Genomic DNA, 12,520 nt, shown 5'->3' with positions numbered 1-12,520 from the left:
ATACTGCTTTTTAAATAAATGCATTTTAGGAGTGAACCTATGTTTTGAGCAGAGTGACAAGGAACAGTCAGGCAATCAGAAGAGCAACCATGACACTTGTGAACAGATATGACAGACATATTACACCTATGTAAACTAACGGAATTCTTTTAAATGCCAAAAAACGAATGATTTTTTTGTGTGTGTTCAGTATTGCTAACTCCCCAAACCTTCAAAAAAAGAGTCTGGTTCCCAAAAATCATGAGATTTGTTTAAAAAAAAATTTTTTTTTTTAAATGTTGGGCTCTTTTAAATCTACCTTCTGGCTGTTGAGCACTTATAGGGTGCACTTGCTTCACATTTCAAGCTTTTCTCTAAAAGCATGAGGACTAGAAACTTAATATTTTAAATGAAGGCTGTGCTCTCCTGTAATATGATTCCTGGAGCTAGGGTTGTTAAAAAGTGCAAGAGCTGAAGAGCCTAAATATTGTACTGAGCCAAGTCTCCTTTGGCGGGTCATTGCATCGTTTCAGATAATGAGCTGCTTTCTGTAGGCACAGAGCTATCCTCTGCCTTCCCCTCTGGGAAGGGGAGGCTGAGATCAGCCAACCAGGAACTCAACCTCTGTGCTGCCCTTGCCCTATTCTGGCCATCAATGTAATCTGCTCACCGCATGGTTGGTAACTTTTCTCCCCTCGACCCCCTCCTTATCCCCCAGCTTCTGCCACTCCTCCTGCAGTCCATCGCCTCCTTTCTCAGCCTCATCTCCTGCACTGTCCCCAGGGCCCCATTAACCTTTTGTGGGCCTGGCGCCAAACTTATTTGTGGGCCCCCAGGGGAGCAATGGAGCTGAGACTGGCCAGGCTTCTGCACCAGTCCCAGGCGCCTCAGCTCGGGGGAGACAGGTGGGGCCCCCCAGGTGGTGGGAAGCAGAGACTGCCTGGAGCCGGAGTTGCACTGGGGTCTGGCCGGGGGCAGCGACGAGCAGGGGAGGGGGCTGAGGAGGCAGCAAGCGCGCAGGCCCAGAGGAGCAGTGAGGGTGGGGGAATCCAGCGGGCTATGGGGCCGCAGTGCAAGCGGAGCAGGCCAGGGCCCCGTCTGAGCATGTGCCCGGCTCCATGGAGCCCCTGTAAACCGGGGACTGACGTCCCTGAGTCTGCCCATCTGGCTCCCTCCCTCCATGTCTCTGACCCTCCTCTGGGCATGCTTTGTCCCCCCGCACAAGCGCTGCCCGCGCCGCCCCTGTGATTCCCGCCCGCTGTCTGAGGAAGGCGGTTCTGAGGACAAGGATGCCCAGGTAGGGCGGCCCCCACCCCCCCGCCACCACTTCAGGCGAGGCTACTGAGCATGCTCGGCAACAGCCCAGTACCAAATCCGGCTGCTCGCCCCCCAGAGCCGTGCTGCGGCGCCACAGCCCCAGCGCGAGGCAGCGCGAGCGCTGCAGCCCCTTCGTGCGCTGTGCTCGCCCGGTACCAGCCAGCGCCGCTCCAGCTTCCCCGCCACTGCAAGTGCCCCCGCCGCCCCTGCTTCCAGCTAGGCGGGCTCCAGATGTTCGGTCTAACAGCGGAACGGACCTCTTGCGTTCAGCCCATTCGCCTTTGGGCGGCAGCCTCCTTCCCGCCGCTGCAAGCCCCTTCTTGAATCGCTCTGCGCGTCGCTGCCGCTCGGTGCAGATGGAGATTTCCGTGCAAGCGCCTTTCAGCAGCGGCAATAACAAGCACCGATAGATTACCCCCCATTCCCCCCACTTTGGGGGAGACTGTATGACTGTGGGAGGTGCGGTTCCTCCTCCTGGCACGGGGAGAGGGGGTAAGTTGTTTTCGCCTCTGCAGTTATTTACAACGTCACCGTTTGGGTCACACCATCCGCTTGGAGCTGAAGAGACCAAAGTTACAAGGTAAATGCCCTCCTCCCTGCGTCTGCACCACTTTACCTGGGGCAGCCTGGCTCTGGCCGGCTTTTATTGTGTGGCTGTTTATTGCAGAGCTCGTTGCATTGTTCTTGTCACTGAATGCCTTTGATTGCCCCCCTCTCACGGCCTTTTCTTGCAGGGCTCTTCCCTGAATGTTACTGCACAGCTCGCACTGCCTTGCCTGTGTTGCTCTTTGATTTCCCACCGTGCGGCTCTGGTTGCGCCATTGCCCCGATCCTGTAGCTCTGTTGCATCGCCCTGGTTGCCCGGCTTTGCCGGGGTCCCGGTGCGTGCTCTCCCGTGCAGAGCCGCGGAGCATGCCCGGGATAGCTTCCGGGCGGCAGACCCGCAGTCCCAATAGGAGCAGCATCTCCTGCGAGCTAGAGATGGTGCCACTGCTGCAAGCCCGCCCGCCGCCCCATCTGCGCGGGTCCCTGGCTGCGGCTCCCATCCGCGTGGGCTCTTTTCATTGTCGGTGTCACCCTGTAGGCTGGGAGCGCCCGCGCCGCCGGCGAGTCACGCAGGGGCGAAGCTCGGCCACCCCCCGGCGAGCCTGGCGTGGCGTGAAGCCGCCCGCAGCCGCTTATGCAACACATCATCGATAACCACCCGGACATGGCTACTGCTCTGCTGGCGGGCGAGAAGCTGAAGGAGCTGATCCTGCCCGGGCAGCAGGACGACAAGGCCGGCTCGCTGGCGGCGCTGCTGCTGCAGCTCAAGCTCGAGCTGCCCTTCGACCGCGTGGTCACCATCGGCACCGTCCTCATCCCCATTCTGCTCGTCACCCTGGTCTTCACCAAGAACTTCGCCGGTAAGGGCAGCAGGGCGCCCACCCCACCATGATCCCGCTCCGCACGTCAGCCCACCCGGGGAGGGGGGCGAGCTAGAGCGCGGGTGGGCGAACCCGGGAGGGAGAGGGAAGGGGCAGCAGATGGCGAGATCATTGTGCAGCTTTCTCTGTGGATAGCGGGCCTACAGATCAGATCGGTAGCGCTCTGCGGACAGATAAAGCTCTACAGGGGAACAAATAGGTTGCCTACACTCCAGGATTATCCTGGAAATTAAAGATTAATCTTTAATTGAAGGTTATGTCAGGTGGTGAAACCTCCAGGAATATCTCCAACCAAACTTGGCAACCCCCAAGGGAGAAAGATGCAGGGCCCAGTTCCACTCTCCTTATTCCTGCAGCCTCCTTTAAACCAATAGGACTGCAAGCCCTAGCCTGTGTTTGCAGAGCAGTTTCCACAGTATGCATCCGATGAAGTGAGCTGTAGCTCAGGAAAGCTTATGCTCAAATAAATTGGTTAGTCTCTAAGGTGCCACAAGTCCTCCTTTTCTTTTTGCGAATACAGACTAACACAGCTGCTACTCTGAAACCATTCTTCTGATCAGTTACTCCTCTGCTCTCAGGGGAACTTGCTGGAGTTGAAGGGAGTTTACTCTATGCTATGATGCGGCAGGTGGACCCAAGCGTAAACATGAGCTGGGGCAGCCACTTTAGTGTGTTTTGTGTATTTGTTAAACAGAAGCTATGCTGATCTACCAAAAATGACTTTTAAACATATCTTTATTATGCAAATTTACTAGTGGATTGGGTGCATGTTTAACTGCACCGTTTGGTGAACAATAGTAATTTTATACATATATACTACATCCATATTGTGGTAGGCCCTATTGTGATTATGAAAATAACTACTATTTGCCCACTAGGTTGTTATTGTCTATTGTGAAAACCTGTATTCAGATGCTTGTAAACATTTTATTTTCAACTACATTGCTAGTAGCATCCCCTTCAGAGCCTTTATGGTCTATGAAATCAATCCTTCACACTGAACTTTGAAAACTGGGAACTCATAAGTTGTTATGGGTCTTTTGAAGTCATTAGTCTCTCAAGTAAATGTATCTTAGGTTGTGAAATATGGACTTGATGAATGGAGCTTTTAAGCCTTTTTTTGTATTAATCTGACCACTGCACAAGTGATCTAAGGCTGCATGCTCAAATCAATATTAAATTTGTATTTCCAAAATGTGGGAACTGATTGTGCAGTCTGCAGCTAGTAGCATTAGTAGGTAGTGTTGACTTCAAGTTTTGTCAGATAAGCATGACAAAATCAGGCCTGTATTGTGCATGCATTGGGGCTTACTTTTACAACTCTATATTCTATTTGGTTCCATTATTAAATATTCATAAACCATATGAAGGCTTTACTATTTGACAAATTATTTTTTTTAAAAGAAAGACATTTTTGATGTTACAAATGAAAACAATTTTAAACCAGTTACTTTAAAAAATATATATTTATAGCCCAAGATTTTTATACATGAATAGTGATATTTAGTGCCTTAGTTTTTGGATGCCCAACCTGAGACACCTTGAAGGGGCCTCATTTTCAGAATGTGCTGAGTGCTAATCCTGTGAAAATTAGCCCCCTTTAAGGTCACTCATATTGAGAAAGCAAAATCGCTAGTGATTTTTGAAAATCATCACCACAGAATGTAAGGGTTTAGACTTTTCTCTTCCTCTGCTTGGTGTGGAGGCAAGCAAAATAGGGCAGAACCCCAACCAGCCCTGTAGAAGGGGGAACCCTATTTGTAGCATGCTCCTCCTGTACTGCGAGTGCCCTTCTGTGTGACATCTGGAGGCTTTGTGGGTCTTTAGAGATAACTTTCTGAGGGAGAGGGAGGGGAAGGAGTTTGATAATTTCCCTCTGGATAATGTGGATTTCCCAGTAGAATCTATCCATGACTTAACTGGTGAAAGGAGTAGGAACTTACCTCCGTGTCTACAGTCCTTTCAGAGAAAGAATTCCAAAGGGAACCATGTGATTAAGGGAGGGGAGGCTCAGAGATTGTCAGACTGGATGTCACTATGCAAGGATAAACAAACAAGTGCATGTGGATCTAGCGGATCTGCTGATTTTACTGACATAAATCCTTCATTTTCCCTTTTGGCTTAAACTGCACTCCCTGCGGGGGAAAATCTGCCTTTAACTCAGCAGTTTGAGGAACATATTTTATCCTTGGAAAGATTTATATGTGCAAGGGGCAGTCTGTATCCTTAAGAGTCAAACAACTTTTTCAGATAGACCAAAAACAAAATCATTTGAGTCTAGACACAGAGTCTATATGATAAGTTCACCTTGGGATCACAAAGCTGTAGCTTATGCTAAATGCAGTTTTTGCAGTGTTGATGTAGCCATGTCGATGCCAGGATATGAATGAGGTAATCTTTTATTGCACCAACTTCCTTTGGTGGGCGGTACGGCTTTCAAGCTACGCAGGGCTCTGTTTAGCTTGAAAGCCTGTACCTTCTACCAGCAGAAGTTGGTCCAAAGAAAGATAAAAGCATAGACAGAACAAACCTCACCTTTCAGGACAAAGGACACCATTATACTGTACTGGAAAAATGGGCCACATTTTGCTCTCCAGTGATGTCACTGGGTTGCTCAGATGCTCCAAAACTCAGAAAAACAAAACATAAAAAGGGGGGTGGGAAATAAAAGACACTCTGGATGAAAAAAAAAAATAGAGTGAATAATAAAACTATACTGTAAGCTCAGCATGGACATGGTGTAACAAAATTGTCTTCTTTTTGGGAGCTAACAACTCAGGATCAGAGCTTCTAATTACTAAGGACTCAGTCCTGCTCCCATTGAAATCAGTAGCAAAACTTCCATTCATTTTAATAGGAGCAGGAGTAGACCCTAGTTTTTTTAATTACCAAAGCTCTATTTGCTGAGACTTCTTAGTGAAATTACACTTGTTCAGAGAGATTGTACATTGTATTTACTAATGACGTTAGTCCTGCTACACTGCGTTCACTAATTATGTTAGTCCTGCTGAATACATGCCTTATTGCTAAGTGATATTTATTAGCACATACCCCGCTTTTTGATGCTCGTATTATGGTTTACCTATGTACTGTCACTATCGTTTTCAAAGTCTAGCTATGCTCTTTGCTTTGGATTCTGCTGCATACCTTCTGGCAAATTAGATAGTAGATACAGAAAATGCAAACTCTGCTGGCAAAAAAGGGGTGGTTTTTTATTGTATCTTTATCGCAAATACCATGGCAGCTTCCCAAATGCTGCTTTGTGCCCTTGAATGCAGAAGTTATTGTGTCAGAATAAACAATAAGAATTGATACTACGTATGAATTCTAATTCCCGGAAATAGTAATATCCATGAAAAGCCACTTAAAGCCAGTGTAATCTTCCTAAATAAAAAGAAACCTATGGGCAGATCTCTCCAGGCTCATGCAACCAGTACTTGTAAAACACTTTAGTGCTGTGTATGTAAATACGGGTGTTATACAAGTATGGTGAGCTCAGAACAATGGTTTCTTGCAACATATCTTGCTTAGTGTAGGAAGGGTCTGTATGACTAATATGTGGAGTGCAGTTGAGCCCCTCATATCCCTTCTCTACCCCAATACTTAGGCATGCAGGACCAAGCAGGGAGTCAACAGTGTCTGTGCAGTCCAGTGGAGCATGTGGAATAGCATCCACTTGCTTGGACAGCTTGCTTGTGCTGTACAAGTGACTTGCAAAAGGGAATGCCCCAAGAGAAAACTTGAGTTTCCCAGCATTAGCCCATGCCTCGTTGGCCTAGAAAGTGAATACAGAAAAGCACAATTGTACTTTAGATAACCAGACAAACAAAAAATGTCATGACAGAGACAATTATTTAAAAGGCAATAATCCATCTCCAGTCTTAAAGGTTATTATCTCTGTAGCATGATTTAACGTGTACTGTACTTTCCTGATGGGTAAAGTAAAGAGAAAGTTAGTTTATGATGTTACTACTGTGTATATTTCATAAGCCAAATGTTTAAGTTAACATAACTTTCTCTTTGTTTATCTAGGCAGTTTATTCCACACAGATTGCCCTGGTACCCGAGTGCTTTTATCTTTACATCACCACTGAGAAATTAAGAATATGATTTACTGTTTTAATAATTATATTGGCACATAAAGAAGGATTTAGTAGTTCACCAGGCACTGAACTAAGTCTTACGTTAATTCCATGATAAGACCACAGTTTAGGTGAGCTTCATATTTTATGTGTTGCTTTAAATATGGAAGAACCTTCCTTCCATCAGAGGTACCTTTGCTGTCACTCTTTATGAACTTTTATTCCTGACTTTGTGTCAAAGACAGACTGTCATCTCAGTTCATGTTTGCCAGATGTAAGAAACTGGAATGTAAACAAAATCTATTGAGAGCTAAAATAATTTCCTCCCCAAACTTCACTGCTAGATGGGAATGCATTTTGGGTGAAATTCACCTCTGTGCAGAGGGACACCATGAGGCTTCTCTACACTGTAAGCCCAATATGATTTTGAGAGTGAAATCCTGACCACATTGAAGTCAATGGTAGTTTTGCTCTTGACTTTGCTGGGGCCAGGATTTCACTCTGAGGTCATAAGTTAAGGCTTACATGGTGCATACCATAGTCCTTGTGCTGACCTTCTGCAAAGAGGTCAAATTCACCCTTTACTTATGCTCTTCAGGACATCTTTCAGGAGACACCTGTGGACACTTGCTCACATATAGTCCCTTTTACAGTGTTGTTACTGAACTTGCCAGTTTTTTAATGTTTTTGAAATAAAATAGCATGATTCCTAGAAAGCAAGCTCTCCAGAGGGTGAGTCAACAGCTGTGCATAGCATGTTTATAGTTGGCACACAGTAACCGCAGTGGGGGTACAAAGGCCTCCAAGAAAGATACTTGGCTATTACGCTACCAAAAAAATCTGGGCACTTGAGAGAGAGAGTCCAAAGGACTGGCATGAGCCCTCTCCTCATCTCTGACCCTCACACTCCAGCCCTAGAAAAATTGCATCTCACACAGAGCCTGATTCTGCTGCCATTGGAAATCAGTGGGCATTTTGCCTTTAATGGGAGCAGAATTGGCCTATAATTCTTTGACTGAATGGGTTCAGATTTGAATTTAAGTTGAACCCAAGATTTGTTTTCTAAAATTTCAGGGCTTAGAGCCTTGTTTACAAGGATTCATACAACAGCCAAGTCTTGAGGAGTCGGCTCCTGTGGTGTTGGAGGTAATACACAGAGGATAACAAGTCCACATGCACACAGCTGGTAGGCCCAGAGGAATTTACTTGTTTTTATTCTGTGTTTTCCTTCAGGAATTACTGTCTGAAACTTAAGGACAACAAAAGGATGATTTTTTTTAATTGAAGATGAAAGCTACCATCTGTGCATGTTTGGACTCTTTCCTTTATTGTCAAAGCTATTTGTATTTCTGTTAAAATACCAAAGGTGTCCCTATTCATGTTAATAAGAGAGTTTAATACACGGGTTTCCAGCGCACAGTCAACTTCATATACATCTCCTTGCATGGTACATGTCCGTACATGACCCTTCGAAGGGTCAGAAGCCCTTCTGTTTTTCCTTAACATTTCATACCCACAGGCCTGATTCTTTGCTGTCTGGCACCTTGTTATATGTTCATGGCATACACACAGAGAAGTTAGATAAAAACATAAATACCCTTGCTGCAGGGTGGGAATGTAACACTACTTTTATTTCCTAAAATTCAGGAATAACACACAAGAATCCAAAAATAGAAAGCAGGTTGTCCCCCAAAACAGAGAGGCACAACTCAGCCCTCTTTACACTGGGTTGGCTGCCTGCAAACCAGTTGGTACTAGGTCCGGAATCGCATGCTTCTGTACAGATCCTGCTAGCCTGCAAGCGGGACCAGGAAAACCCCAGAGTATTTCAAATGATCGTTTACAGTTTTCAATACAGCTTTCAGTACACCACTCTTGTGTAGAACAGTACCACTGGTGTGTGAATGGAGGGAACGTACCCCCACTTTGTACAGATGGAAATGACTATACAAGGTGCCAAACAGCCTCGAAACAGGCTGTGAGACTATAATTTTATGGTGTCACTTGTGCAATTTATACACTCTTTATTGATGGCCTTCCATATGTGAAATGTCAGAGCCCACTGGATTAGTATGTTCATATTACTAGGGGGTATTCAGTTTTTCTTTTTAAAGTGACAATTTCAATGTTTTCTTATTGAACCAGAATTTTATTGCTCCTACCTTTGCATCCTTCTTGGAAGAATATGTAAAGAAATAATAAGCCACCACGAAATTCCATTTAATGACACATTAGTACTGTAACCACAGGACAGACATGCAGTTCTAATCCAGAATCAAACCCAAATCCACTCTACCCCAAAGTTCAGCAGTTGTTTTGCATTTGATGTTTCTGTTTCTCCCATTCTGGAGACAGGTCAGAGCTGTGAAGTTTGGATCTCGATCTAAAGGGTCCCAAATGTTTGGATGCGCTATAGGCACATTACCGTATATAGGTCCCTTTTACAATGTCTAGAATCAAAGTGTTGGAAGCTTGAATTATACATACAACATTAAATCTGACTTTGAAGTGCATCATTTTGTGTCCAGCGCTGTTTTAACTCTCCCTTCAGTTCCACCTGTCTTTAGCCATGAAACCCACGGACCTGGACCTCACCCACAAATAGGTCATCCGAGGTAGAAATGTACATGCCCAGAGGACAGTCTGTGCAGAATGCTTTTCTTCATTGGCAGGTGCTGAAGTTGTTTGTTCTGTGGGTAGCTGCAATATGATTGTCAGGACAGTGATTCTGCAGTTAGAGTAGAGGCTACTTATGGTGTTGTTGCCTCATCCTCCCAGACACCAAGTTCTTCAGCCTACCTTAGATTAGGAGGAATTTGGTCCTTGCTCTTAGCTGCTTAGTTTGTGTGTATTGTTTTATTTTCCTAAGTGGTTTCAATATTATAAAGAAAAGTTCTCCATTGAACAGGTCAGGTCCGGTGCTGGGCTGCTTACTCAGACAAAGCTCTCATTGATGTCCATGGGAGATTTTCTGAGTAAGGAGCTGAAACGCAGGCTCCAAAGGAAATGAATGAATTGTTGCGTTCCATTTTAAATGTCGAGGTGTTGAAATGTTTGATTTCTGATCTATCAAAAGCTTTAGGGTTAATGATGGAGTCCAAGAATTGCCAAATCACATTAATTTTCTTATAATGTACGCTATCCAGTGCTTTCCAGTCGCAGTCAATGATAATTTTCATATCACAGTCAACTATCACATGTTCCTTTTTCCCCTCAAAAGCTGCTAAATACTTCTAATAAAGCAGAACATTGGCAGCCAGTTGATTTACGTTTTGGTCAAAAAGCCAAGCTCTGGTGTTGGCCTTTTGATTAAATTTATAAATTAATGCCTTCAATACCAAACATTGCTCACAAATACTGTATTTCTATATCTCTTAGCAGTTACCTAGCTCAGCCCTCTACCACCCTTCTGCTAGAAAATTCTCATGAGGAAGTAATGGAAGGAGACAGTAAGTTAAATGACTGATGAGTCAGTTCAAGTTTTATGTTTTAATTCCTGATATGTAATCATTTCTGCATAAATGATGTTTATTTCACTGTGTAGTACAGTTTCTACATGAGTTCAATGTCTCTTGATGCATTTCATTATCTACAGTACGTTTTAAATTGTGTTTGTTGAGGATTTATTTAATACACAATAAGGTTCTCTTTTTTGGTATCTCTGATCAACTTTTCTTACTAATATTCTTGTTTCAAGATGTGGGCAGGGTTTGTTACACATACTCAAGTCATCTGACATATGCATATAGTGGCTTTTAATTTTAAGTGTTTATTTTCAAAATTTTCTCTGGTTGCACCTAGAGCAGCATATAGCAGTAAAGTGCAAAAGACTATTTTTTATTACTGCTGCTAAGAGTACAGGGCCAGATTCTGTCTTGGTTACATGAAAGCATAACTAAGGGCAGAAATTTGTGCATAGGTGCAAAGGACTTGCACAAGTGTTTTGGCCCCACTTCTACTTATAACAGCCTCATAGGCCCTGATTCAGCAAATAGGATGAAAGGAGTAGCAATGGGTTTAAGCACATGCTTACATGTTTTGTAGAATCAGGGCCTTACACAGGGTATAAATGGTACATAGAGTCTTTTGCAGGCTCTCTGCACTGGGGGGAATTTCACCTAAAGGTTAAAGATAGTTCATAGATAAATAGGGACCTACCAAATTTGTGGTCCATTTTGATCAATTTCATGGCCAGAGGGTTTTAAAATTGGTCAGTTCCATGTTTACATCTGTAATTTCACACTGTTGTAACCGTGGGGGTACTAACCCAAAAGAGGATCACGGGCGGTCACAAAGCTGATGTAGGGGTGTTGTGGGATTGCCACCCTCACTTCTGTGCTGCCTTCAGAGCTGGGCTCCGAAGGCAGCAGCCATGGAACTTCCCTCAGCTGGCGGAGATTCAGGGAGGTGGAGGTGGGTCTGATCTCCCCCGTGCTGCTGGGAGCCTTCAGAGCTGGCGGCAGCCACGGAGCTTCCTGTAGTCAGGGAAAGTACCTGGAGGTGGGTCTGAGCTCTCCCCAAGAGTGGCCATGCAGGGGAAGAGGAAGTCCCGTCCCTCCTCAGCCCTGCCAGGACCAGCAGTTGGAGCCACGCTGGGGTGTCCCCAGCCCTGCCCCTCCAATAGCTAGATTTCACAGGGGAGATCTGATTTCCCGGTTCATGGTGTGTTTTTCGTGGCCATGAATTTGGCAGGGCCTTACAAATAAAGGATAGATGCAAGCTGGCCTGTCGTCAGAGGCAATTTGACCACTTTTGGGATGGCATTTCTGTGCCAGAGCCGGAGGAGCTCGCTCTCGCCCCTGCAGTCCCAGGGCTGGAGGAGCTTTGTACCTCTGCCAGTTATTGGGGCAAGGGTGTCCATGCCCCTGCTTTCTCCCCCCTTGCAAGCCCCCCTGCCTGTCATGAGCTTAACTCAAGAGGAAAGGCATAGTTATCCAGTAGAGTTGTTTACTACAGTCAAAAACAATTCTGAGGAATAGTGTGAAGATTACATACAGTATTTCTGGAAGCGACATTCAGTTATCTGTCCAGGCTTCCAGTTCTCAGAAAATGGATGGAGACATAAGCATCCTATTCTTCTCATGGGATCTCTGTGTGGGTGACCCTGTCTATATTAGTGACAGCTTCATCTTCATGTGTCAGATGCATGCGATTGAGGACTGAAGTGTGAATAAGGTGAAGTTTAACATGCACTTACAGACAGCTGAAGGAATTCACACTGAACTAAGCTATCTGTTTTGTTAGATGCTACCTTACTCAGTAGTCTTATTCAAGAGAAAAACATGTGGATAAGTAATATTGAGGGTATGACTGAAGTTCCAGGAAGTTCATAGACTCGGATTTTAAAGCCACCTGAGGGCTTTAGAAGCCTTATTTCCCATTAACTTTCATAAGAACGGCATCCAGATATCCTGGGAAAATCTCAGCCCGTATTGTATTTGAGGCTGAAAAAGGCTTCAGTAAGAATCAGCCTCACCTCATTGTCAGCGTGAAGATCTGTGTGGTGCATGAGTTAAAGGTCAAATATGTATAAACGTTATTGTGGCATATTATTTAGTAGACTGATATGATTCTCTTGGAGATTTCTTTTGCATCACACAGGGCCTGATCCAAAGGCCACGGAGGAAGTCTTTCCATTGGCTGACTGGACTTTGGATCAGGCCCATATTTATGCACTTGTATTTGAATTTGGAAGTACAATGTTGCAATAGAACT

The 12,520-nt window shown here is 45.1% G+C and overlaps 1 protein-coding gene across 4 annotated transcripts in view; it reads left to right on the top strand.

Moving 5' to 3' along the window:
- Positions 1–451: 451 nt before the first annotated feature.
- The window catches only part of PANX2 (pannexin 2), a 28,646-nt gene continuing 16,577 nt past the window's right edge, over positions 452–12,520 (top strand). Inside the window, exons 1-2 of one of the 4 annotated variants that reach the window (XM_084649679.1) lie at positions 452–1,876; positions 2,381–2,702. In XM_084649679.1, the coding sequence (XP_084505805.1) occupies positions 2,477–2,702 (226 nt within the window). In that variant the 5' untranslated portion in view covers positions 452–1,876; positions 2,381–2,476. Of the gene's footprint in view, positions 1,877–2,380; positions 2,703–10,183; positions 10,255–12,520 lie in introns of those variants that run through there. The other 3 variants (XR_014714297.1, XR_014714298.1, XM_084649680.1) reach the window with 3 other exon arrangements.

Source organism: Lepidochelys olivacea, assembly GCF_965140295.1.
Source record: "Lepidochelys olivacea isolate rLepOli2 genome assembly, chromosome: 1".
Classification (NCBI taxonomy): Eukaryota; Metazoa; Chordata; order Testudines; family Cheloniidae; genus Lepidochelys; species Lepidochelys olivacea.
This window is presented reverse-complemented; position numbering and strand designations above follow the sequence as displayed.